Source organism: Diachasma alloeum, unplaced genomic scaffold (assembly GCF_001412515.2).
Source record: "Diachasma alloeum isolate Michigan unplaced genomic scaffold, Dall2.0 Dall_scaffold_00338, whole genome shotgun sequence".
Classification (NCBI taxonomy): Eukaryota; Metazoa; Arthropoda; class Insecta; order Hymenoptera; family Braconidae; genus Diachasma; species Diachasma alloeum.
This window is the reverse complement of record NW_021680477.1, coordinates 547,905-575,504: the sequence shown is the minus strand read 5'-3', so window position 1 is coordinate 575,504 and position 27,600 is coordinate 547,905. Positions and strand designations below refer to the sequence as shown.

At 36.6% G+C, this 27,600-nt stretch overlaps 5 protein-coding genes across 7 annotated transcripts in view; 1 reads left to right on the top strand and 4 right to left on the bottom strand.

The window, feature by feature from the left end:
• LOC107040558 (unconventional myosin-XVIIIa) overlaps positions 1 to 4,884 on the bottom strand; it is a 67,090-nt gene extending 62,206 nt beyond the window's left edge. The window contains exon 1 of the mRNA XM_015260683.1: positions 1,816 to 4,884. Coding sequence (XP_015116169.1) covers positions 1,816 to 2,925 — 1,110 coding nt within the window. The 5' untranslated portion in view covers positions 2,926 to 4,884. The remainder of the gene's footprint in view (positions 1 to 1,815) is intronic.
• Positions 4,885 to 6,339: 1,455 nt separating this feature from the next.
• Positions 6,340 to 12,204, top strand: LOC107040577 (L-galactose dehydrogenase). Of its 2 annotated transcripts, XR_001461021.1 has the most exons (8): positions 6,340 to 6,475; positions 7,340 to 7,480; positions 7,776 to 7,893; positions 8,419 to 8,580; positions 9,022 to 9,255; positions 10,304 to 10,608; positions 11,613 to 11,702; positions 12,055 to 12,145. XR_001461021.1 is itself a non-coding variant. In XM_015260712.1 (7 exons), coding segments are annotated over exons 1-7 (1,038 nt in total). In that variant the 5' UTR covers positions 6,340 to 6,473; the 3' UTR covers positions 12,131 to 12,204. The 2 variants fall into 2 exon arrangements, 1 of the variants encoding a protein (XP_015116198.1); XM_015260712.1 differs by lacking the exon at positions 11,613 to 11,702 and having other exon boundaries at positions 12,055 to 12,204.
• LOC107040579 (probable N-acetyltransferase CML6) lies at positions 12,118 to 14,481 on the bottom strand. The gene is made up of 2 exons (XM_015260713.2): positions 14,087 to 14,481; positions 12,118 to 13,486 (listed from the first exon to the last, which is right to left on the bottom strand). Exons 1-2 carry the CDS (start codon positions 14,383 to 14,385, stop codon positions 12,973 to 12,975), a joined length of 813 nt encoding a protein of 270 aa, XP_015116199.1. The 5' UTR covers positions 14,386 to 14,481; the 3' UTR covers positions 12,118 to 12,972.
• A 791-nt stretch (positions 14,482 to 15,272) lies between these two features.
• Positions 15,273 to 19,963, bottom strand: LOC107040534 (zinc transporter ZIP9). Its single transcript, XM_015260655.1, has 5 exons — positions 19,532 to 19,963; positions 19,315 to 19,459; positions 17,735 to 17,961; positions 17,528 to 17,662; positions 15,273 to 16,762 (listed from the first exon to the last, which is right to left on the bottom strand). Exons 1-5 carry the CDS (start codon positions 19,625 to 19,627, stop codon positions 16,511 to 16,513), a joined length of 855 nt encoding a protein of 284 aa, XP_015116141.1. The 5' UTR covers positions 19,628 to 19,963; the 3' UTR covers positions 15,273 to 16,510.
• Positions 19,964 to 20,903: 940 nt separating this feature from the next.
• On the bottom strand, positions 20,904 to 27,087 carry LOC107040532 (transcriptional repressor protein YY1). 2 transcript variants are annotated; one of them, XM_015260652.1, is made up of 3 exons: positions 26,572 to 27,087; positions 23,474 to 24,068; positions 20,904 to 22,612 (listed from the first exon to the last, which is right to left on the bottom strand). In XM_015260652.1, exons 1-3 carry the CDS (start codon positions 27,056 to 27,058, stop codon positions 22,498 to 22,500), a joined length of 1,197 nt encoding a protein of 398 aa, XP_015116138.1. In that variant the 5' UTR covers positions 27,059 to 27,087; the 3' UTR covers positions 20,904 to 22,497. The 2 variants fall into 2 exon arrangements, with proteins under 2 accessions (XP_015116138.1, XP_015116139.1); XM_015260653.1 differs by having other exon boundaries at positions 23,474 to 24,029.
• Between the last annotated feature and the right edge of the window lie 513 nt (positions 27,088 to 27,600).

Below are 27,600 nucleotides of genomic sequence, written 5' to 3'. Positions count from 1 at the left end.
AAAGAACAATGAGCCAGTATATGGCACTACCGGTGCTTGTGGACCAATGGCAGACACCCGTATGCTCCACAGACACCGGTATGTGCACACATGCCCTCCAGTTGATGTGAATTGCCCATCATCTGGTTCAACCAGAGGGGCACATTGTTGGCTGCTCAAAAGGTGCAGAAATACCGCGAACGAACATTCTTTTCCGAGAGTAAGTGCATTCCGTTATTGGTTGCTCTATGGGCACTCATTGGTCGCTCATCCATCGGACGGGTTTATGTGAAAGGAGTGCGAAAGGAAAGCATGTACCAGTGTATGGAGTTGTAATGCTGCTGATACAGGCAACACTTTGATATTTTAGAACGTTAACTCCTGTGGGTATTGCACTGTTGACAGTTCTCGCAGAATTTATCAAGAAATTGGCAAATTTTGGGATTGAACATGAAAAATCTCAGCAAATTTATGTCCAGCTACATTTTTCAGTTAATTGTTTATAATAATTCTCATTGCAAAAGGCAATACGACCGATGAGAATCATATGTCCCAATTTATCAGCTGTTAAATTTTCATACGACAACAAATGATTTGCTCATGTCCTAATTCCTGTGCTCGCTGAATAAGGTTTTAATCATAATTACGACTCAATTCCTTCTAGGACGCACTTTAGAGATTGTGAATTTCTGGAATTCAATGTTGGTTGATGCTCTGGTAAAAGTGCGTGCCCACACTGTTATCAATTTTTAGTCAGTTCACACGGTAATTCAATTAATCTGTTGTTCATCTCATCAATACAATTCCGTGCTTAGAATATTGTCATCTCGTGTTTTCATCACCAAATTAAAAATTAAAACTTCATTTGGAATATTGAGTCACAGCTTCTTTTTATTCATATCAGAAATGTTGTATTTGGATATTAATATTATTTGTTCAAAGTGAAAAAATCGATCATCATTTTCACTACATTGCATTCAGACTCTCCTATTCCTTAAGGATGTTCGACACCCTTTTAGCCAAAATTGACGTTGTTTTCATTTTTCTGGCAAATTATCGATGGGAGTGACGTGAAAAAATATAACGATTTTGTGGTTTGTCATTCTTTAATGGCTCACGAAGTTGCGTAGTGGTGCGATAATTTTCATGCGTTTTTTCTACAGTTTTGTGATTCTTTTTAAAAGTTTAGAGAAAACGCAGGAAAATGTTCGCACCACCTTAAAATTTCCTCAGTCATTAAATAATGACAAAACGCAAAAACGTTATATTTTTTCACGTCAATTCCATCATAAGTTTGCCAGAAAAATTAAAAAAACGTGAATTTCGGCAGAAAGGGTGTAGAACATCCTTAACGTCAAGAATATGAGATAATCTCATAATTCTAGCTATCAATTCTAATCAACTTTGTTCGAAGAAAACCTTAGTAAACGCAATATTCAGAAAGTAGAATTATTCTGTTTCCTCGGACCTAAATAATTTGGACAATTATGATTCGTTTATTCCTGTTTCATAGAATGGGCTTCATAAAAGTCCGCCGCAAGGCGATTGTACTCATGAAAACCGCCTTACTTTCTCCATTCGTTCGAGATATTTCCCATCCCTCTCCCAGCAAGGATCTTCCAGCCCTTCCCCCATCCCTCAATCGAAATTTAATAATTCAATTATTAAATAATCAAATTATTAAATTAATAATTACATTAATAATAACATTGTGTATAATTTAATAATTTAATAATTAAATTATTAAATAATAAAAATTTAATAATAAAATTAAATTAATTTGAGACCCCAAAAAACAAATTTCTCAATAACTCCCCGAAAAACTGCCCAACTCACCTTAACCGTCACACTATTCCCCGACCCCTTAATAAGATCAATGATCTCCTCCCTCGCCTTATCATCGACATTGATCCCATTGACCTCGATGAGCCGATCCCCAGGCAGAAGCCCGGTATCATTATTATTCTGCACAATAGCCCCCGGCTCCGCAAAAGTCACCGGCTTCATCTGCGCGGATCCATTGACCCCTCGTTCAACAATAACAGCTCGCCTCAACGAGAACCCAAAATCGTTCCTCGGAGGAGGTTGCCTCTGTATGGTCAGCTCCCTCGGCTGCTGCATGACAAGTGGAACGATCCCCGGGAGCGGTAGCTCGATCCCCTGATCCTCAAACGAAGCTGACGACCTCCACCTGGAGAAGCCCTGGGACTCCCCCACCGGCGACAAACTGAAAGGTGGAGTAGCAAACGAGGAATTGGTGGTGTCAGTCAAGGAATCAGCAGAGGGGCTGGCACTCGTCACCAGCAGGAGCTTCGACTCCTGGCCCTGAGGGCTCCTCCCACGGTACAGCGACTCCTCCTCACTGCACACATCGCTCCCCTGACTCGGTAAATTCTGATAAGCAATCACTTCATTCTGAAGTGTATTCCTCACAAGGAGATTGCTAGCCTCCGAGTGATTGTTCTCACTCTCACCGCCATTCTGCGTGACAGTTGTCTCCACAACACTAGTGATACTAGTGATGCTCAGCCTCGGCCCCTTCAGGATCCCTCTCTTGGGGGGCTTCGGTGGCAGCGGTGGCAGCGTCCTACCAACAGCATGACTCAGTGACGTCAGCGACGCCTCGGACGAGTCACTCTGGGTGAGACCGTCTGGCGTGCGAGTCCAGCTGGTACCAGCTGGATTAATCGAGCTGTCAGGCAGGTCACGGTCAAGCTGAGCGAAAAATGATGCACTGTAGTCAGCTGTTATACCACTCGGCAACTTCTCCTTCTCCTTACGGCGACCACGAATCTTCAGGGATCTTCGCATCTCGTCGAGTCGCAGGAGTTCCTCAGTGGACATGCTACCCCTCTCCCTCTTCTTCACATCTTTTCGCTCCTTTTTCTCGCGCTTTCTCTTCTCCTTCTCCTCCTTCTCGGTTGTCTTCTTCATGAAATTGAACATCTTTGGGGAGTCAGTGGTTATCCTCCATCAATTGAGGATTGGGGTGGGTTTATTCAGCATCAGTTTGCTCTTCAATTTCGCGGGGCAGAACTGAATCTGGGGGATTGTTCGTCAGAGGCATGAAGGGAAGGAGTTTATGGGGCGTGCCGGAAAGACTGTCAATCTAACCTCTGAGGATTTGTTTCCATTCTAGTTTCATAGATAGGGGAATCCCCGGAGGCAGAAGGGTTTTATTTTTGTTCAGTTTCTGAGGGTTGGCAGGAGTTTTCGATCACTTTCTCATAATCCTTCGGTTTGAATCGTGCTATCGGTGATCTCTAGGTTGGTAGATTGATGGGGAGGAGTGAGATTTTGAGAAATATAAACAATAAATAAGGTAATTGATTGAATAGTCAATAGGAGAGAGGTTTCTCAACTATTTGGGCTTCCTCAGGCTCTTGACGTAATCAGTATCTGATTGTGGTATTATTAATTACGTTTTTTGATCAAGTTTTTCCAGTCCTTCAGTTCCATTAAGGAACTGCATTTGGAGAGATGAAGGCAAAATTCAGTGAATAGTCGAAATAAGAGACGTTTTCTTGATTATTTTAGCTCCTTCAGGCTCTTGGCACAATCAATGTCCAGTAATGGTATTCTTAATGGGATTTCTCAATCAATTTCCCCCAATCCTTCGATTTAATCGATGGTCTGGGTCATCTACACGTGACACTAACAACAGCATTGATTAAATAGTCAACAGGAGAGAGGTTTTCTCAATTGTTTTGGCTTCCTCGATGATTAAAATGACGTTAAGGAACTGCATTTTCAGGAATGACAACAAAATTAAATAAATAGTCGAAACAAGAGACGTTTTCTTAATTATTTTAGCTCCTTCAGGCTCTTGACACAATCAATGTCTAGTAATGGTATTCTTAATGAGATTTCTCAACCAATTTCAATGCCATCTCCACGTGACACTAACAACGTTGATTAAATAGTCAACAGGAGAGCGGTTTTCTCAATTGTTTTGGCTTCCTCGGGCTCTTGACATAACCAATATCTAGTTGTGGTATTATTAATGACGTTTTTTGATCAACTTTTCCCAAACCTTCAGTACAATTAACCTCCTCGATGATTCCTACGTCGATAAATTGACGTTAAGCAACTGCATTTCGAGAAATGACAACAAAATTCATTGAATAGTAAAAAGAGACGTTTTCTTAATTATTTTAGCTCCTTCAGCTTCTTGACACAATCAATGTCTAGTATGGTATTATCAGATTTCTCAGTAAATTTCTACATCAATAAACTGACGTGAAGGAACTCCATTTGCAGAAATAACAACAGAATTCGTTGAACATTCGAAAGAAACAACACTTTCTAAATTATTATGTCTCCCTCAGGCTCTTGACAATCAATTTCTACTCGTGCTACTCTCAATGACTAGTCACTAAATGCGGGAAATTATCACTCGCGAGCACTGGAGTAACCTCAACCTGCCAAAGCACTCGTCCAACAAATATTCAATTTAATACTCAATGTTTCCCTTCGGGAGGTGGTGGACTCCCCCAAACCTGGTGCACCTGTGTCATAACAAGCCGGCCCCTCGTCAACTGAACCCCACTGACAGCCCATCAGACACTGAATGCACCACACATCGGCTCGCACACATGCCTCACTCGTTGTTTCTTCACAGACCGAACGATTTTTAGTGTCACGGAGCTAATGAACACCGGATTATCCGTTATTTGCGGGGTTTTTTCGCCGAGGGAGTGAACGCGTGCGAGGAAATTCCGTTGAACGTGGAAAACTTTCACACCCTTCGGCCCCTCGGGTGTCTGTTTCACGGTTTTTTCGGGGACGGCGGGGGGACAGCACTCGCGACTGACATCCGACCCCAAGGGACTCACTTAATTTGTAAAAATGATGACGAACATGGGGACTAAACTGCGATTTTAATGTGGTTTGCCATCGAGCAGCACCGAGCGACTAAAACTGTCATGGCAGGCGCTCGGGAGACTAGTGTGTGTGTGTGTATGTGTGTGGGTGCATGGGAGGCGCTGGGAGCGCATGCGCAGTGCTTTGCCGCAGCGGTTTCTCTTACCGAGGGATGTTAACGACGTTCAAATCGGGCCTTTAATTAACGTTCAACTCGGGCCTCTAATTGGTCGTTCCTTGTGGGTTTTGAGTGATGATTCGTGCGGGAAATCGAATCAGGATAACGTAATGACTAATATTTATCAATTAACCACAAATAGTATTTATTATAAACTTATTAAACTTCGAATACAAAAGAGACGCTTTGGCCATACCTGTGGCGCGTTGCCATCTATCGTAATTCTAAAACTTTCTAGAATGCTCTGGAAATATTTAGATTTTTCTAGCGATTTCCAAATTTTGCCAGAAAATTCTCCAGTTTTTTGGTTATGAATAAATTACAATTTTGAGGAATCCTTAGTGCTGGTCGGCAAAATACCGACAGTTGGTTATTATTGCACAAAATAGATCAAATTTGGGGGTCCGTGCTAAAATTCGCAAGGGTGTTTGTATGTGTTGAGTTCGTTGTGAATGAAATATGTTGAACGTTTGTTTAGGGATTTTGGTTGTACATAACAATTCAATCGTATCGTGATTATAAGAAACGTTTTATCATGACGCGACGGTGCGAAATCCAGAATTCTTCAAATACATAAATATTGTAAAATACGAGATATTTGATAAGAATAAATGTTTATTAAAAGAATGTCGGGTGAAATAAATAATAAAAAGAAATACAAAAAGGACTGATGCGTCCGTGGACTAGAAAACAAGATAAAAGAATAATGGGAAAGAAAGAGGCGATCGTACATGAAGGTGGTTGAGAGGGAGGAAAAGGGCAAATACGTAACAATATATTCACTGAACAACTACAATGTTCAGTGAAGGAAAGGGAAGCCGTGGACTTATCCACGTAAAATTACGGTATCGAAGCTTCAGCCACCCGCAGATTTCTTTTTTTCACGTATTATTTAATCCATTTAGGCACCCCCTGCAAAATTTCAAAAATCCCAGGTTCAGGACAATACCAAAAATCAATTTTAATGTTGCTGCTTGTGTATGAGGTTTAATTAATGGGTCATCGATAATTCCAGTATTCTTCCACATTGCCAGTCTGTTGATAATGCAGGGAAAATGTACGAGTTATCGATGCTCCCTTTAACCTCATGTGTACGCAGCAACTTTAGAATTCATTTTTGTTGCTGCCCTGACCCTGGGGTTTCTGAAATTTTGCAAGAAATGCCTAAATGGATTCAACAATGTGCGAAAAAAATTGCGTGACATTTGCTGCATTTTTCGAATATCCCACTTCTCTCGTGAACATCGTTAAGTCCTGGGTGTGGGGTACCGTTGATATCGACATTGTTGGGTTATCGGAGAACATAAAAAGGGGATAAACACTGCGGTTGCAGGCGAGACGCGAGAGGCAGCTGAGCGGGCAGTTCCGTTCGCCGAGTCCAATAGCGAGGACATGATTTTTTTTAGTTGTCGTTTTTTTTTCTTTGTTTGAAAGTGAAGGCTGCGGAGAGATAATGTGAGTGCATTGCATTGATTTTCATTCGCGGGGATTTGTGCGGATATTTTTGAATGACTTTGATTTGATGAGCGAGGCTCGATGATTGACGGGCGGTGACGGGTGCAGACGGATGCAGTATTGTGCAGTCTGCGGGTTATTAATTTTTGCGAGTTTGAGGTGGCGAGGTCGCGGGTGACGCGGGCAGAGGACGGGTTTGAGGGGGAAATTTTGAAAATTAGGGGCGTTCGGGGCTTTCCCGCCAGTTTCGAGGTCTATTTTTGATACTTAGGGGGGAAATTCGATGGATTGTGTCGATCGTGAGAGATTGAAGATTTAAAATCTCGGTTTTGCTCCGCTTTTTGTTTATGCGTAGGAAATGCTTTATCGTAATTAGTCACTATGTTGAGGACTTCGTGACTAATTTTTTTTTATTCAAATTTTCTTCAATGTTTTTATTTAAATGTCAGAGATGATATTTAACGGGCGATTGATACTAAATTTCAGAAAATTACGACCCTTTTTTGATAGATAAAATAAAAATAAAAAAAAATAAATAAAAAATAGACTGTTTTTCATTTTGATTCGTTAGGAAACATTTTAAAAATTTGGAAAAAATGAAAATTAAAAATTGAAATTCGTAAAATAATTGTTAAAGTTCAATTCTTGAAATAATCAATTTTCCACCGTGAAATTAATTTCATTCAAAAACATAAAGGATTCGAAAGTTTCTGCATAAATTCTGTTATTTATTAAAAACAAGAAAACCTTTAGAAAAAAGTAATTTTTTGCAAGATGCAATGTGAATGAGGAAGATTATCTATAGAATTATTGAACATTTTCTCCCTCAATTTAATCGATTTCGTTTCATCTCTGAAATCGCAGGTCTAGCTTACCAGCGACATATGTCGAGGGTTTCCACGACCTGGAGGCTGTCAGAGCAATGGAGTACAGGCCTCTGGGGAAGACTGGCCTGATGGTCAGTAAATTATCATTTGGGGGAGCTCCTCTTGGTTGTCATTACGGGTGAGAAGAAAATTCTCAACATTTTCTTAGCCCCAATCAATAGTTTAATTCTTCTCAGACTAGTGCGTTACTAGTGCGTAAAGTTCCACTTTTCGCACGCACGTGTAACGCATCCTATTTTTTGTGATACCTGCCGAGTTCACTGTACGGACCAGTAGTGGGGTAAAGTGTTTAACTTTATGAAAAACAACCCTTTGCAGACAGTAAATAATTTTATATCAAATTAATTGAATGCGTAGATTAACCCCAGTTGAACAATGATTTTTTTAGTCTTCATTCACTTGATTGTAACTAGGACGTACGATGAAGAGGAGGCTATTGCTACCGTGCGTGAGGCCCTCCGCAAGGGAATTAATTATATCGACACAGCCCCCTGGTATGGTCAAGGTCGATCCGAAAGAACCATTGGAAAAGTAAAAATCATTCCATATATCATGTTTAGGAAGAAGTTCGTTTAATTTTAGATTTAATCCGCCTAAAAACATTGCGACCTTTTCCCTACAAAATTACGTGGAAAAATCTAGCGAATTTGCTAGGAAATTCTATTAGCTTGCGGCCAATTCTACTGAGAAATTTCGTAACTTAACTGCGCGTTTTTTTTTCAACAGAAATGTTCAGCGGAAAATATTCAATTGGTAAAATTACTACAATTCCATTTTCCTGCACAAATTATTCTATTGAGATATTTTCGACAGAAATCACTCAGCTCAATTTTTTCGAACTTGAATAATTTCGCAAATACATGATTTTGTAATCCTTCACTATTTTTTTTCAATATAATAAGCCAAATGTTGAAATCTTCTAAACAAAAAATAATAATTCCTTTCACTTTTCGCTTCGGGGTCACGGAAATTGAACGAACTTTCACCTGTAACACCTATTACTCAACCAAAGCCTAAAAAAATGAAAGACATTCTCTCAAAAGGCAACGATTTTAGGCCCTTGAAGGGGTCCCCAGAGAGGCCTATTACATCGCGACAAAAGTCGGAAGATATGAATTGAATTTCGAACACATGTTCGATTTCACTGCCGAGAGAACACGGAGAAGTGTTCAAGAGAGCCTGAAACTCCTTCAGCTCGATTATGTCGATGTTTTACAAGTGAGTGTGATTGAGTCATCATGATTAACCCGATTGGTCACCATTTGCGAGGGCAACGCCGTAGCGCGTTTTTTTTTCTTCTTTTTTTGGCATCTGCTGGCTGCCCGGAAAAATCCGAAAAAAAAAAAAAATTCATCAACTGAAGTATCTGGAAAATTTTTTGGCGTTAAAAAAAAAATTACATCTCAAATTCTTGGAGAAAAAAAATCATTTCCAACAGTTGAACAATTTTTTCGCCGCGTTCAGTGAAATTGCGCGTTGTGCGGCGTTGCCGGAAACTCGCTAAACGCGCCCGGGCAGTGTAGAGTGAATTCGGCAACGCCGGAGCCTAAATAACGCGGCGGCAAACCCCCGCGAAGGTGTCCAAGTCGCAGGTTCGCGTCAGGTGATCAATTAGGGTTAAATAACGGAGACAACTCATCTCTCATTGCGGATTCGTAGGTTCACGATGTAGAATTCGCTCCATCCCTGGACATCATCATAACTCAAACACTGCCAGAGGTTTCGCGTCAGGTCCGCCAGGGAAGAGCCAGATTCATCGGAATCACGGGATATCCAGTTTCTGTTTTGAAAGAGTGCATTGATAAGAGCAACATTAATATATCTGTGATATTATCGTATGCGAGGCATACACTCATTGATGATACTCTCCTGTCGTATATCCCATTTTTCCAGGTGATTATAAGAAATCGCGTCATTTGCAATTTCTTTTAATTTATTAAAACTGTTTTTTTTCTAGTTTATTTTTATCTGCAGTTTTCTTTCGTTATTTTCATAATGAATTTTTATTAAATTATTAAATTTTTATTGAAATTCTATTCAATTTATATTAGAACTCTATTTAAAACATTCTATTTATCGCATATTTAATTGAGTTGATAAAATGTGTAATAGAAATTCCATCAAATTTTGTTCACACGCGTTCATGATTTCAGTTTCTATTGAATTTATGTTGAAACCCTATTGGAATTCTATTTGAGTCTCATTAGAATTTTATTATTTTGAGGTTCATGGCCTCTGAGGTCGTTGGCTGATTGATGAAGATTTAGGGCAAAATGGACACTGAACTTTACTTTCAATCTTCATAACTTGAAAACAAATTCATCCACTGAAGAAGAAAGAATTTTGTTGCCAAAAGGAAGAACAATTATGCCTTTGCACCAGAATTCAACGAGTGAATAACATTTCAAGAAAAGTCAAATGAGTCCATTTTACCCCGCACACCCATGAGAACCTATTACCCACCGTGTTACAAATGCATTAAAATGACATTTGGACGACTTAAATTTTATATCTTTCGAATCAGCTAATGACCCCAGAGGCCAAGAACTACAAAATGATACAAAATTCGGTCAAAACTCATCAACGACTTCAGAAGTTTATTCAACTTTTACTGAAATTCAATGCCAAAATCAATTTTTGTGAGTTTTTTTATCAAAAATTGTGGAATTTTCCCCTGCGTTTTTTAATCAATATTTTTATATTAAAAAAAATTCAATAGATATTGCTTTCTCTACAGTTATTCTTATTCTGAGTTTTCAAATTTTTTTCTACAAAAAGTCGTGGGCAAAAAAGTGAATTGAAAAATCAGCGTATTCCCTTTACAATAAAATCCTATTTTATTTCTACTTAAATTAATTGAATTTTTTTTTATTAATAGACATTTACTCAAATTTTTCTATTAAATTTTGTTCCCAAAATTTCTCTCCAATTATATTCTCAGGACCATAAAATAGGAATAATAAATGCATCGGCTCCCTGCATGGGCCTCCTGACAAACGAAGGGCCCCCAGACTGGCACCCAGCGGGTGAAGAAACGAAAAACCAATGTCGTCAGGCAGTTCAATACTGCAACGATCACGATTTAAAACTGGCGAGATTAGCTGTTTGGTACGCAATGCAGAACCCCGACATTGCGACTAATCTCATTGGAATGCAGAACTTGGAACAGTTGCGAATGAATTTGGATGTTGTGTACAATGGCATCACAGACGAGGAAAAAACATCGCTGAACGAAATTGTGGAGAGGTAATTATTCTAGATATGGGCATTCGTGTCCCCTTGGTAACAAGTGTGCATGTGGAAAATCCCAATCGCATATCAGTCTGGAAGATCGCTTACAGAGCAACAAAACCTCTCGCTCGATAATCATATTTGGGTTCATTGCGCACTTGAGTTTGTTATCAGCACTTAAGGTCTCGGGTTTTTTCTATTTTTCTGTATCTAGCGCACGCATGAAAAAATTCCATAGAGAATCTAGCGCATTCGCTAGACGATTGGATTTCTATTGAGTGGAATGTCCAATAGAAAATATTCTACAGAAAAAGTCAATGAGATTTCATTCCTCGGTTCAAATTTTCTAAGTTTTGTTGTTTCTTTTTCTTGATGAAAAAAACAGAAAAATCAAATGAAAAATTCTATAGAAAATATCTCAATAGAATAAGTTGTATAGAAAAATCGAATTCTGTTTACTTTTTCTACAGAATATTCTCGGTTAAACATTTTAATAGAATTTAATAGAGAAATCCAATAGATTGCCTAGCGAATTCGCTAGGTTGTTCTATTAAATTTTTTCCTGTGTGGGCCCATGAAATAATTGTATCGTAGTTGAAAATTTCAAAGTCAAATTGAAAATTTTTGCATTGAAAAATCCAAAGAATTGCCCCGAGGCATCAATTATTTGAATCAGAAGTTTCTCCATGTTTTTTTATATTTTCAAGTGGAATTTTTTGAATTCATCTAAAAAATATGAAAAACTTCGTGCATTGAGGCCATTAATATTCTCTCCTGATAATAAAATTGATTGCTGAATTTATGAAACCGAAAAATAACTTTGTATTCAATGCCGCAGTGGACTTGAAATTCCAAATCAACGCTTCTATTTGAACTTTTGCATGTGGAAAATCCCAATCGCATATAAGTCTAAAAGACTAACAAAACCTCTCGCTATATAATCATCTTTGGGGTCATTGCGCACTTGAGTTTATTATCAGCACTTAAAGTCTCGGTTTTTTCTATTTTTCTATATTTAGCGCACGATATCGAAGACTTATTAAATGTCTCTTCTAAACTTCCTGTTTGAATATCGCCCCCTTGTGCTACGAAAGCAATGTTCAAAGCAGGTAAAATAGTTCCAACTGGCCCATGAAATAATTGTACCAGAGTTGAAAATTTCAAATTCAAATTGAAAATTTTTCCACTGAAAAATCTACAGGATTCAATTTTTTTTATTCACCTAAAAAATTTGAGAAACTTCATCCATTGAGACCATCAATATTTTCTTTTGCTGATAAAATCGATTGATGGAGTTATGAAACCAAAAAAAAACTGGATTCTCTGAACGCGTTATCACACATATTCAGTGCTTTAGTGGAATTGAAATTCCAAATTAGATTGTCTCCTTGAAATTTTTAACGGTGTACACTCCGCCCACTATGTTCCACACTCTCCAATCAACAAATTCCCTTGTTTTAGATACTTATCGAAGGTCAAAGGTTCCCACTGGGAGCATAAAGAGATTGAGGCGTACAAAGCAGCTTTAGGAATGTAAAAAATCTATATTTCGTACAAAAATTATTCATTCATCATGTAAAAATAGAAATAAAGTAAATTTTTAACATTTAATACTGGATCTTCACCTCATTATTAAAATAGTTTTGATAACCGTATACATGCATTGAATTTTTTTATTGTTCGATATAACAATTTAATGAAACGCATTCAAACTTTTTTTCATTGCAACTTCTCAATTTCTTTTTGTTTGAAAATAGAAAAAAAAATGTGTTTCATTCGAATCTTCTATTTAATCATTCGGAAACGTATAGAAACACGTAGGGAAGTATTTGATTGCAAAACCTAGCGCTCTCTTTAAGAAATTTGATTTAGCTTCTCCTGGAACTCTATAAAAATTCAATTACACAATTCTTTTCTTTTTTTGCCCTAATTCTATTAAAAATTATGCAAAGTGTTATTTTTCCTTTAAGATTCTTCATAAAAGCAGTCAATATTTTTTATTTCAATTTTTCTATAGAAATTCTTATCCATAATTTAAAAAAAAATTTATTAATTTTTTTATTGTTCTTATTGTTTCTCACAACAAAATCCAAGAAGACAAAACTTGGAAAATTCACGCCCAACAATTCTTATAGGAAAAATTACAACAGAATGAGTATAGAAAAATCAATATTTCTAAACTTTTCTTAATAAAAAAACATTTGAAAAACGCACGGAACAGTTGCACAATTTTTTATAGAATTTGCACACAAAAAAACAACTTTGTGATAGACTTCTTATGGAGTCTCAATAAAAATTGAATAGAATTTTTCGAGAAAGCAGTTTTCCCCTGAAATTTTTCACTTTTTTTTTGTGAAATGAAGAAATCGCGCAACAACATCATTGAAACTTTAATAGCATATTTTTCGTCTCCCCTCGGCTGTAATAATCATTCTCCTCTTTAATCTGATAAGTCAGCTCATACAACAGATAACTGACCATCGGCCCAATGATCTGCTTGTGATACATCTGCTTGAGTTCGAAGCCCTTCTTGAAGCAGAGCTCTCGTCCTCCCTCAGCATACTCAGAGGTCACGAGGTCTGCACAACTGTACCCCTCGTCAATGGCGAATTGCAGGGCAGTGCTCAGTAGAGCAGACCCTATTCCTTTTCTACGATATTTCTCCTCGACGAACAGGCGCTTTATCCACGCTCCTTTCTCGACCTTGTAGCTTTTTAAAAGGCCCACTGTGCCCACTATTCTCCTGGCCTGCGAGGACACATCGATGTTCCCCTCGCGAAATTGTTGCTCCGTCATAACTGTGTAATGATAGTCTTTGGGGGATCTCATCATCAAATGCGGTTGGAAGGCTTCTGCTACCCAGAAGCAAGAAAATGCATTGGACATGTAAATTCTGAAATGAAAACGTAAAATAGAAGTTCAATTTTTTCTTTATTTGAAGGTCTAAATTTCCCTATTTTTCAACCTCTGAAAAATTATTTAATTTAATTTAAGTCTTATTTCATTTTTTTTATACAAATCTTGAGAAAAAAAAAAAAAATTCTCTTGAGGAAGATTCATAAAATAATTGAAGATTGTAAGAGGCTTAAGACTGTTCCTCATAATCAATAAATAATAATAAATTGATAATCAAATAATAATGATAAAAATATTTCAACATATTTCTATCAATCAATCGTCTCAAATAATATTTATTGTTTAAAAAAATATTCATCAGTTTATTGACCGTATAGAACATTGGAATATTAAAATAGTCTCAAATAAAAAATGAATACTAATAATGATGATTATTCTCATCATTAAAGAATAATTAATGCTGATAAACCATTAGTGAATAGTATCAACTTAATGATAATAATAATAACGATAATAAGATAATGATGATGATAATGATGATAAGATCGACATAAATTATTATCAAATCTCATTCCCTCAGTCCCTGAACAGAAACAAGAAATAAAAACCAGATAAAATCCCTCAGGAAAAAACTCACCTGGGAACATTCGTTATCTCTTGATTCGTCGCCGCAGCAATCATGACGAATCCGAGATAAGTCGCAGCATAAGTTGAAAAAATAACAATAGGAATGACGAGTAAACAAACGGAGAAAGGGAGCCCGAAGAATATAAACATAATAGCAGCGCAAAGAATCATCAATTGAAACGTTACTTCTTTGAACAGATTGGCGATGAAAGCAGAGTTGAAGGATGTCATAATGGCATCTTTTATCATATCACGACAGTGTAATTCATCTCCGGGCTTGTAGCCCCTTATTACCACTATGTGACTCATCTTCTCGATTTTGTTTGCATTCAAAATGTCAACAAACTTTCTCAAGTTCACATGTGGTGCAACTTGAAATGCCTCACGTGATTTACAGGTTATAACGCACTGTTGCGTGTTCGTATTGTTTTCGCCTCGAATTTTCAACATGAGTAACATGAGGGTAACGAATTTTTTTTATACGTATGAATATAAATAGTATTTCGATCGATTCAATAGTATTCATTTAATTTTTCTTCATTTATTTATTTTATTTGTCTGTGTGGAAATGAAATTAAATAGATCTTTGATATTGTCTTGCAATGGAGGCGAAAATAAAATACTATTTAATGTACCGAGTGAATAGCCATGTGCTCAGACTGGAAACCTGAAGGTCGTGGGTTCAAACCCAATCTCCGGCGATTTACTCGCATTTCCTCAAATTGATGATTCATTATCCATGTAATCCATCCGAAAAGGAGAAATAAAGTAGCCTTTTGAAATACTATTTTCTGTACAGAGTGGATAGCCATGTGTGTAAAGGCTCAGACTGGAAACCTGAGGGTCGTGGGTTCAAACCCAATCTCCGGCGATTTATTCGCCTTTCCTCAAATTGATGATTCATTATCCATCTAATTCGTCCAAAAAGGAGAAGTAAAACATCTTTTTGAAATATCATTTAGTATTTTGTTTTTACTGTTTCACTAGTTGAATGGGCGGGAAAGGTTTTTTCTCTTGGGGCCGGTTGCACCAAGCTCGGTTAAATAAATCCCCAGTTAACGGCCAGTTAACTCATAAGGCTTGCCTTGGAACAAATTTAATCCAATGATATAAATAGCGAACAGGGCTTGGTGCAACCGGCCCATGATGAAGCTCTCAATTATCACTTCATCTCTAACAATAAAAAAATCGTTCAATTATTTCAAATAGTATTTTTTCTTTGCCGAAATATTTCATCTGTCCTACCTCGGCAGTTGAATATACAAATGATTTCAAGTAGCATTTCTTAGATTAAAACCACTCAAGTACTATATTAATCATCATCATCATTATCATTTTTGATGGCTCAAAAATAAAAGCTGATCACAAATAGTTCAAATAATAAAAATTAATTCTCTTCTGTTAATTGTGTTGTCTGGTTGCTCCTTATTTCAATCGTTCAACCTTCAATAATCATTATTATTAATTATTACAGTATTAACAAAATAAAAGATAAATTCAAGATTACAAACCAAGAATAAAATACATTTTGCTTTTTTTAATTTTTCATTCATTCTCAGCACTCCAACAAAATGTACACATTCCATCGAAAAATGTTTTATTCATATTGGAATTTTTGCATCACCAGCAAAAGCAAAGAGTCGCACTCACTCCCCTGTATTCGTAATAATCAGTCCCCGGAATACACCCATCAAATGTCATTACTGATGTGACGTGTATTCACGCATCATTTCATCTCACTCTATCTACATGATTGTACCTAATTACATAGCCCCATCGAAACAAAAATATAGATTTTCACGATATCTTCGCTGAATAAATTATGTAAAAAATCATAATTACGTGGAATTATTGAAGACTTATTTTCTAAGAGAGTTACATGCAGAGTTGGGCACTATCCTATGAAAATCCAACAAGAATGAAACTTTAGAAAGTACTCTGAGTTGATTATTTCTGACAAATAAATTCCTATTATTCATTTTTTCTTCTGAAGCTGAATAGAAATGAATATTTATCATTTCATTCAACCATTCGTCGAATCTTCCTTCAATTAACGATTTTTTTGAAACAAAAAATTATTTCAAAAATGAAGTTAAAGTAGTTTGAAATATTTTACATTTAATGACTTGAAAAAATCGAATAATACTTCAATTGAAATGACATCCCACCCAATTCTGCATGCATAAATGTCCCAAGTATCATAAAACGATAATAAAATAACAATATATCAAAAACCTCTCAGGTACACGTACAAAGAAGTTGTATGAAAGAATTTCGAATTCATGTTACGTTTACAAATTTCATGAGATTTCCCCGTGAGTTGCACTTACCCATCGAAACTATTTAAATTACGATCAACAAATGATTTTTGTTTTCATCAACGCGTCGTGTTTCCGATAGTTTCAACAAAATCGAATGTTGCGAGTTGTTTGTGTCAATGATGATGACCTGTTGTGAGTAGGGCAGGGAGGAATGAACCGACTACGAGAGCCACAATCTCCTTGAATTTAAGTCCTGATGACGGGACGGGCACTCCCTCAGCTGTGGGCAGATGGGAATAGGCGTTGCTGTTTCTTGTCATTAGCTCGGGGAGCACGTGGACTGTTGCCACGTAGAGGAATGTCCCAGCGCTGAATAACATGGCGAGACCTGTTGCGTTGACATTACTGAGTGTCTCCTTCCCCTCCTGAAGACAATCATTTTCATATGGAGACAATCAGTGAGGATGAATGACTATTTCACTCAATTTATTATGAAATTTTAATGCAAGTGTCAATTAAATTCAAATAAATCTCATTTATTGAATTGAGAGTAGAAAATGGATATCTAGAGAATTTATTTAAAATTCATCTTCATGTGATGTTCATTTCAATATTAAAACTTCTGTTATTGCTATCAACATTTTGAAAACGTCATTTTCTTAAACTTTCAACATAAATAAGAAATTCAGGATTCATATCCAATCCCGATAAAAATCATAATGTTGAAAATTCATATGTGAATGTCAATTAAATTCCAATAAATCTCATATATTGAGAGTAGAAAATGGATATCTAGAAAATCTACGTTTTTAATTTTAATATGATTAACAATAAGCACGATTTCCTACTCTCACTCCTTTCAAAATAAGCCTTTCTAAATTGATTAAAAATCCCCAATTATTCCAGTGAAGTGGAAGTGAAGTGGTGAAAGGCAGTCAATAGCAAAATGTTAAGAAAATACTTTGATTTTCTCCAGAACCTTCCTTGGCGATAAGAATAACAAAAAGTAATCAATTCATCCTGATTGCAGAAATTTCGCATAATTACAATAATCACGAATTATATTAATAAAATAATAATAATAATAATAATAATAATGTAAATAATAATATTATAATATTTATAATAATATTATAAATATTAATAATTTCATAAAAAATTTATTAATCTGTCATGAGAAATTTTCGTACCTTTCCGATTCCAAAATACGTAATGAGCGCCAGGCAAGGTGCAGACAATGAAAATACCAGTAAATGTCGACTAATTCTCTTTTTATCCACTCCCTCATGAAGCAGAAAAGACACTAATCCGAAAGCTGCCGGTGCCTGAAATAAATGACGAATGATCAATGATGAAAATGCAAAAATGCAGACAAAATATATCACTTGGATATTTACTTTGTGCAACATGATAGCTAGAAACACAATGACTTCGACGTCAGCTTGGGATGTCGTTGCAGCAGCTCCGAGAGCAACTCCATCAGCAGCCGCATGGACCACGAGTCCGAGAGTAGCTGTCATACTTTTTTCCTTTCCCCCTGATCTTCTGTTCGAGCACTGATCCACCAGGAGCATGAAGACGAAACCGAGGACGAGACTGATTCCAATGAGACTGTGGGGATCGCCTAAAAAGAATACAAATTATAGAAATTTTGGGAAGTTCTTCATTTTATACGAGAATTTTGTCTTTTAGTCTAGGACTTTTGTGCCGTTGGAGTCAAAATCTTCGAATTATCTAGTCATGAGTATTTAATTTTTGAAATATCTCGAAAATTTTGAATGAACAGGTACATATATTTCTATCGACTGAGACAGAAGAATAGAATTGCATCCAGACGAATATTTTGAAATAAGAAATTGAAATCGATTCGGTTTTCGAGATATTTGCGAAAAACAATTTACAAACAATGGCGATTCCTCAAAAATGGGTGGGTCAATTGGGCTGAAATTGAGCACAGAGTTGGTTCTCATTAATACCTATAACCTGCCGAAATTACAGATTTTTAAAAATTATTTTAGTCCTCCATTTCTCTATTCTACAGAATCTAAAAATTGAACGATTGCAATGCTTTCATTCGTAAGAAAGAATGACTAAAAATTGGGTTTCAGTGAACAAATTTACTGAATATTGTGATGATTCCTTGGATATATTAATGTTCCCGATATCTGAAATTGCTGACAAGGCGCATGATTTTGAAAAATCCTTGAGGGATATAAGTAAGTCACGTTACAATGGCATGCTATCGTGTGCTCCATCTGTTTTAGTCTGGAATTATTTGCAAATACATGTATTTGTTTTATATGAGTATTATGTAATATGAGTGTTATAAGTGTTATGGAATATGTAAACTCGTCAGCACGATAAAGGCCCCTGTGATTTCGAAATGTAACGAGTGAAATTCTCGTGATGATATTGTCGATGATATTGTCGATATTATAATCGTCGATTTGATTTCAACCTAATAGTATTCATTTCATTATTCATATTAATATGCATTATTAACGTTGATCTTGAATTAATAAAGAATTCTTTGATCTAGAGAATTGCTGTGAAACCATTTCTTCATCACGTCATTTATTGAGTCTTCAATGCTCAATATCTCCTGAAAAAATGACACGATTTCGATGAATGAGGTCTCATTTCGAAGCTTAAAAAAAATCTCGAAAAACAAAAAAAAATCGACATTCCACTCTGCCATTCCCAAGTGATTTACGATTGGAGACTGTCCGTTTTCCCTCTCCCAGTTGAGTTTTCGAGGAATATTTCCGAATCTAAGGGAGATAGCGAAATTTTCGTAATTACATTTGTTGCAGCTCTCAATCGGCTCTACAAAAAAGGTCATAACAAAATTTTGCCATCTCCCTTAGATTCCGAAATATTAATCGTCAATACTCAAAATTGACATGTACCGTTTTACCACTTCGCTACTGATTTTATTTCAAGCCCTCTTCACTCATCTTGACGAAGAATTACGCACCATGTTCATCGTGTGAATGCTGAGCCCCAGGAGCAGCAGTAGTAGCCTCACTGAAAAGCGCCCTAATTCCCTCAGGGATGATCACAGCCAGGGCGGTTCCCACCAAAAGGCCAGCCCCAAGAACCGAGACCAACTGCAGTTTATCCTGAACAAAAAAAAAAAATAGATGAGCTGAGCCCTGCGAATCCATCAGACAATAAACAAGAATGATCCCCACCTCGGAGAGGTTCATCACAAGTGGAAGAGATCCGGCCAGGTACGATCCCACCAGCATCACCACCGACAGCATCCAAAGCACAGCAGTTTGCTCCATCCTCGAATGTCCACTGTGATAATTCGATGAACCTTTGTTTTGTTTCTTCAATTGAGAATTGTCGATGATACCAGCATCAACAATACCATCTGGCCAACAGGTTATTACTTCACCACATGCTACGATCGTCAACTAAATATTTTCCCTAACCCCAACTTGACGTACACACTATGTTGACACATTTTTTGTGTTGTCAGCTGAGTCCACGGGTTCCGACAAGTGACGCTGCGAGGCGACACGAGGTCTTTTTGAAATTTCATACCGAATATTTATAAAAATGTAGTACTCCAGTTTTTGATGATTTTGTGGTTAATTTGAGGCTTTTGCGTCTGGACGCATTGCGTTCGTCAAATCCGAAATTTCCAATTTTATGTCAGGGTAATTTTTTTTGGTAATTTTTACCTGTGACCTTGCGTAATTTCATAAATGTCTCTAGAAGGTGGAATGAGTCGTAAGGAATGCTTTTTACGTAATTTCATATGCAATTTCGTAAATTGCATAAACGCATAAATTTTTTATTTATTTTAAGACTCATTTTTTATGTCAGGGAAACTTCACCTGAATTTCCCTAATTTCTATCAATTTTCCGCAACGGTCTTGCAGACTTAAATCACGTACAAGATGAATTTTCCACAATAGATGGTCCTTGGCATGGAATTATAAATTACTTAAAAAATGATTTTACTGATTATTATCCAATAATTCATTCTGATGGGGCTAAACTATGTTTGTTGGGGCCAGATAAATCAAAAGAGATATTCTGCGGGAGAAAAGATAAGAGACAACAACCGCTAGAAAAATAGTTTAAGGAAATTAGTTAGTGAATAATTCTCAAGGAGAAATTAATTAAAACAAGAAATAATCCGGCCTCAGAAAAATGTGGATAGTCATGTGTGTAAAGCCTCAGACTGGAAACCTAAGAGTCGTGAGTTCAAACCCGACCTCCAGTGATTTTTCATGCAAATTTCTATAATTTTCTTCAATAAAAATAAAAAACATGCAACTTACCTTCCTCGTCACCCCAAGAATACCACTAGCAACTCAAAATAATTCAATCTACCGTACAATAGAAACATTTGTATTTGTTCTCTCGCATTGGTGACATATTCAATCAACATTACCCCACATTTCAATATTTCTTTATATTTAATAATAAAAGTTATCTCTGTTCTAATGATATCAGAAATACAAATTCATAAGCATCAGACATTCACACCAAGCTCTCCCCACTCACGTACTCTCAATCAATAATAAAAGGTGAATAAATGCAAAGGAAAAACGTTAATGATGTATTTTAACTCCAAGGTAATATTCGTAACGTCGAGGTGTACAGTTACTCCAATTTTCCTAATCACTTATACATATCCGCTATTAATATAATAGGCCAATGGAATTATCGGATGTCAAAGCTCATTTCTTCTCTCAAATTTTTCGTTTGCTCTCCGAATAAATCCTCGTATTGTTATTAACAAACTCAATAAAGTTCATTTTTAAGGCTACATGTTGAATCATCGTATTACTAACACTCGACCTTATCAGACCCGTAATAAAAACACGACTTTTGCACATTTTTTCCCCCTTCATACTGCTCAATTGTGAATAATTCCCATTCTCTAACGCATAGCAGAATCCATCGGGGCTATATTTCTCCTCAAAACTTTCTCGTATGGAATTTTCTTTTTTTAAGTTTCCCAGAGCTAAAATTTATTTTTGAATAAATTCTTTCCGATAATTTTTCACTAAAAAAATTGTCTTTAAGACTCAAAAAATTGAAATGAAAGTTCAATTTTCAATGACTGATGAGAGACCTTAAGTCAAACATCCATTGAAATTTATGATTTTCATAAAATGGCATTCATCACGAATTTTAGATTTATGTTGTCAATTCAAGAGAATTTAATTCTTTAGTACTCAACAAATGCGAAAAATTCAATCATAACTTCACTTCTGAGAATTAAACTTCAAACAAAATTAAATTAACAAAAATTTTCGGAAACAATGGCAAAAAAGGGAGAAATTAATTTCAAAATATAAATTTTCGAGAAAAATACAGCCCTAGACCAACTCCAGAGGAAAATGACCTAAACCAAGAAGACCACAAATGAATTAAAAAGCTGCAGAACCACGAGCCATTCAATTTATGATTACCGCTCGTCGACATATTCCCGAAAACAATTTAAAAAGCTCCAGGACACGAAACATCAATTCCCCAACCGTTTAAAAATTAAAGTTTCGACAATTGTTGTATTGATTTACCATTTATTCCTCGCAGAGAAAGAATTCTTTCATGATTTTATTCTGAATTATCATTATCTTCCAAAATATACTGTATACAATATTTAACTTTCACTTATAAATATATACAGTCATGTATTTCGACGAGCACGCACTAGATTGTTGGAAATTCAATCATTTATTCGTTAATCATCTCTCTTTTGACATTAAATTGAGCAGTGCGCCATCAGTCTATCTCGCATTTCCCCCCCAAGAAGTACAACTACCAGTTTACATCACTTGTTCAGTTATTCTTCTTCACTCTTACTTCATTTGCCTCGCAGTCGTGTTGTGCTCCCTGGTGTTCAGTTAATTTCAATCATCACTGTTCTATATTTTTTTTATCATAAAAAACACGGAGCTGATAAATCATGTGACAGTTTAAATTGTGAAAATTATCTTTTAATTCTTCTCTATAAGCGCCACAATCCTTTTTTTTCCTTCGTTTTCTCTCTTTTTTTTTCCTTTCTTCTTTTGTAAATATGTACACAGTTCTGGGATTACTCACGTAAATGATTACGATATTATGAGAATAATTAGGTTTCGTCAAGGGATGAAAAGAAAAGTAATAGGGGAGGGCAGTAGGTTTAGGGGGGCTAATCTGCGTAGACGATGAACTGCTGGTTGTCGACGTCTGCCACTTCAACCTGGACAAATTGGGGCTGTTGGAGCTGGATTTGTGCTACTTGTCTGCCAATGGAATTTCTCGATCTGTAATTATTGGTTTATTAGGGGTTGCAGGGAAAATTGAAACAGAAAAGTTTAATTAATTTTTACGAGTGGCGAAAATTTATTGAAGTTTAATTATTGAATAGATTGAATAGAATTTTTGATGTTGTGAAGGAAATTGGGAAATTTTTATAAAAGGCAATGATTTTTCATCAATAAAATCTAGAATATTTTCTAATACAGTCGAGGCACAGTCGGGGATGCGTTTAAAGTTAATTGTTTTATCAGGATTTTCGATCGAATTAATCATGAATTTTTGAAGATTCAATTTTGAACAGGATTGAAATTTTGAATTAATTATTGGTATCGTATCAAATTAAAATTCAACGTTTCATTTTGTTGTAAAAAAATTGATGAATGGACGAAACGATAAATAAATAAACAATGACAATATCAAAATAATTGAGAGAACAATGAACGAATTACCAAGATAAATTTCACTTTTCTTTCGTAAAATGATAATTCTAATTTTGAACATTGACCTGAAAGAAGTAAATTTTCAATAAGTTGGAACTTCAAGACAATTATTGCTTGATTTTCCATAATTTCAAATCATTTCAATAATCATATCAAACTCAAATTCAAAATGTCACAGAAATTCATCTAAAATTGACTGATTTTCACCTCATAAAAAATTAAAATTGATAAATAAAAAATGAATAAATAAATAAATGAACATTTTACAGCACATTTCCTAGAATTTATCCAAAATTAACCGATTTTTCACCTCAGAAAAACCGAAAAATAGACAAATGAACGACCTAATTAATAAACAAACAATACCAAACTAAAACGAAGAGAGAAATAGTGTACAAATAAAAGAATTACCAACATAAAACTTACTTTGCTTTCGCATGTGTCAATATGTGTGACTTGAGATTGGTAGACTGTGCAAATTTCTTGCTGCAGCCATCGAACGGACAGACGTAAGGTCTGTCCCCCGTGTGGATCCTGACGTGGGTCCTCAAGTTAAAATCAAGACTGAACCTCTTGCCGCATCCCTCGAACGTACACTGGAATGGCTTTTCCCCCGTGTGAACGAGCTGATGCCTCTTAAGTTTCGAACTCTCCACAAAGGCTTTACCACACTCGGCGCACACATGCACCCTGGGCCCATGTGTATGCAAGTGTTTTCTCATTGCACTATTATCACGAAACATCTTGGTGCAGCCTTTGTGGGGACAGGCAATGGTACGTTCAACTCCATCCATAGCCGGTGGTTTGCGTACTTTCATTTTGTGCCCAGGCCTGGCAAATTCAGCCAGTTGTTTTGGATCTGAGAGATCTAAGCCTGGCATACCGTCCGACACTGAACTGCCAGAGTGATTGAATTTTGTCGACGACTTTCCTGTCATGTACTCGGTGTAATCTGGATCAGGCTCGGGATTTGAGCCCTCATCTGGAACATCCACCAGGTGAGACGCTAATAGGACACTCCCTTTAACAGCAACAAACAAGCAAACCCAAACAAAAGCTATGGCATTGCTCATTTATACGTCGTTAATATTTTTTATTTAATCTTTTTTTGATAGTAAAAAATAACAAGTGAGAAACTGCTCAGTGGCCGGAGTTTTTTTCCCTATTGAAAAATTCCCAGAAATTTTTTCCCCGGTGAATTTTTCCTTTCGAAATTTTTTATCCTCATTCATTTTTTCTTTGGAAATTGTTTCCCCTCATTTATTTTTCCCCTGGAAATTTTTTCCTTTTCTTGTCTTAAAAGGAAAAGAATTAAACAATATTGGAAATGGTTGACTTAAGGCCCGCGTGTATTATCTTTCGAACGTGATCTTGTTTTTTTTTCTTTTGATAATCTGAAACGTTCTTCAATTGCCATCCAGTTTTACATAGCTCTGGAGTCTTCAAAAATTATGACTGTACAATCAAAAAACCGTTGAAAAAAACTGAACATTTTCAAAAAGCGTTTTAGAATAATATTGAGAAATAAACCCAATAGGGAGGAAATTGCAAATTAATAATTTACAGTATCTAATGGCTGACAAATCGTTAGTTGCCATGATAAATTATCAATAATAATAATAATAATAATAATAATAATAATAATAATAATGTCAGTATTATTATTGGCGATTCTCGAGGACTACAATGTTCTTTATTAAAGAATTCTTTCCATTTTGGAGCTTTTTTAAAAAATAAATAAGAAAAAATATATAAAAATATTTTTCATTTCATTTTTCATTCCTTCGTGAAAAAAAAAATCGTATGCTTGAGTAAAAATAAGTCTGGGCTTGACTATTTAGTATGTTCATTGGAATGTTTGATAATTGAAAAACTCAACTATTATTATTGATTTACGCTGAGCACGTAAACAACAACATCAGCAATTTGTTATCCCAGTATTCTGAGTATCGAGAAAATTGATCTTCAAAATGAACTTAAGATCAAATTCGTTGAATGTTAAATAGCTGAGTGCAATATAAATATTATGAGTAAAAATATGTGATTATTTTTTATTTATTGCTTCATCGTCTCGACGGTTTTATCAGGGATTTATACCATCACTGCATCCAGAGATTGCGAGAGGACTGACTTCGATTGTGATGAGTGTACACCAACATCCGTACTTTTAACGCAATTTTTTAATTTAATAGCGAAAGCGGGTCAAGTCGATTTTGACTACTGGCCAGTTCTTGACGAATATCTCGGAATCTAAAGGAGATAGAAGAATTTTTGTCATGACCTTTTTTGTAGAGCCAATTGAGGGTTACAAAAAAGGTAATGAGAAAAATTTGGCTATCTCTCTTAGATTCCAAGATATCCATCAAAAATTGAGAAGAAATCACAATAGGGAAGAAATCACCCGAAATCATTGGAAATCAAGCGATTTACATTTTCGATAGTGATTTTTAATGACTTCTGGAAATAATTGGAAATCAGTACGAATCATATAGAAATCAGATAATTTGAGAAATAATTAGCAATCATCGATGAATGTGAAACCCAAATTTCTTATTCGAGCTTCTAATAGATTCTGATGATTTCTTGAAATTGAAATCCTTAATTTAAAGAAATCATCAAAATCTACTGGAGCTCATGGCAATCCCGTTAAATCATGACTTCCAATATTAATTGAGAAATGTCAGAAATCCCTCAAGAAATCCCATAAAATCATCCCATTCTGGGAATCACTGAGCCACCCGATTGAGAAGTGACCAGCCCCTCGCAAAAAGCCAAAATTCCCTCAACTCCTCACCATCCTTATCTCCCTCACAGCAACAATTGCTTCATACCACCCCATCGCGAACAGTATTTAAACCAAAAATAGGCGCGTCGCAGTGCATTGTGGGCCGCCAACATGGCGGAGAGCCATTCTCGAATGCCCAAGAATTTCACTCCAAAAATTCCCGAAGCCTCCCAGAGCCCCTCAAAGCCCCCCCTGAGGTCCCCGGAAGGTCAAAAATATCGCAGAAAAATCATGCATTAACGCTTCACCGAGAACAGCCCAGGGACAGGCCATTCCCCAGCGGAAAATCTGCGCCAGAATCTGATCTTTGTCCCCACATTCCCTGAATGGCGGCCCGACAAAGGCCGCCATTATTCCCAGTTGCAAGATCGCTAAAAAGAAGCCATTTTCAAAATATGGCTGCCCCCTGACATCATAATGGCGTTGCCACGATCAAAACAAACAACAGATACTGTCAATGGAGACCGCCGGTATCTCAATATTAAAAAATTAATCCCCCAAATGTCACCCCAAACACATTTCTCACATTTCTACGTGCTCGAATACCCAGTTATCGATTGGATTAAACCGGAAGTGCGTAGTCACCGTCGGTGTATCCAAGTGGCATCGTAACATGAACGTGTAAGTGAAATAACTCGAGGGGGGAAAAAAAAATGCTGAAGCTCTCGAGGAGAAAATAATCGAGGGAGTAAATGCCCTGTCTGATTGTAAGAAAAATCCTTGAGATGTTTGCACTCACCGTCGTCAGTCCCAGACGCCCACATTGTCACCGAAAATTCACCCTCGAGTGTCTTGATCTGCACTTGCTTCTGCTCCCACTTTCTCGCTTTGGTTTCAGTCCCCATTTCCCCGAATATCGTGTGATCGGGCCCTCGAAATCGTGAATTACCACCTTTTCTCGCTTTCTTTGTTGCTTTTCGCGATGGCCCTGGACTCGATTCAACATAAATATCGTTGTCTGGCACTGGTATTTGATCGTAAACGCTCAGGGGATCACCACCGACGATTTCCTCCTGCGTCTGTAGTATGATTTCCTCACGTCCTGGCTCGGGGAGTGGTTGGAGGGATATTATTGGCTGGCCGTCTTCACCCTCAATTGTTGTTTCAACAGTTTCACACGGTATTTCAACGGGTATCGTTTCGATTTCTACCTCCTGGATGTCCGGTTGTATTTCAACTTCGGTTATTATGTCTGAGGACGCCATATTAATCTCGCCTGACGCCATGTTACTAATCAAAATGGCCTTTTGCTGCGGACGGGGGCCGCAAGACGCACCACTGGGTGGGACAGTGTTGCCAGGTCGATGGAAGGAAAAAATCGCGGGACGGCGGGGGAGGAGATCCGATCAATTAGCCCCTCATGTATAGGTATTCCGAATTTTTATTTTTTTCCTCATTGAAGTAGTTTTGAAGAAAATTGTGAGCTAATAAACAACATTTGCTAGTTAGTACTTTTTTTAAAATAAATTTTTGAAAAATCATCCCTGAAAAAAAAGGCGTTATCCCCCCTATTTCATTATTTTCAAAAAATTTTATCACCAATCGGTAGCAAATTGTTTGAAGATTTTTACGAGTTAAGAAAAAATCGTCAATGGACTCCTATTATTGTGTAAATTAACAATTCCAATTTCAACTGAAAACCAGAGTTGATGACCAGAATTTGTAGCTTTCAATTGAAGGCCCGAGTTGTAGACCCGAGTTTGTAGCAGCGATGTCAGACAAGATATGAATGTTTTTTTGGACTCAAACGAAAGAGCAGGTCGAGAAA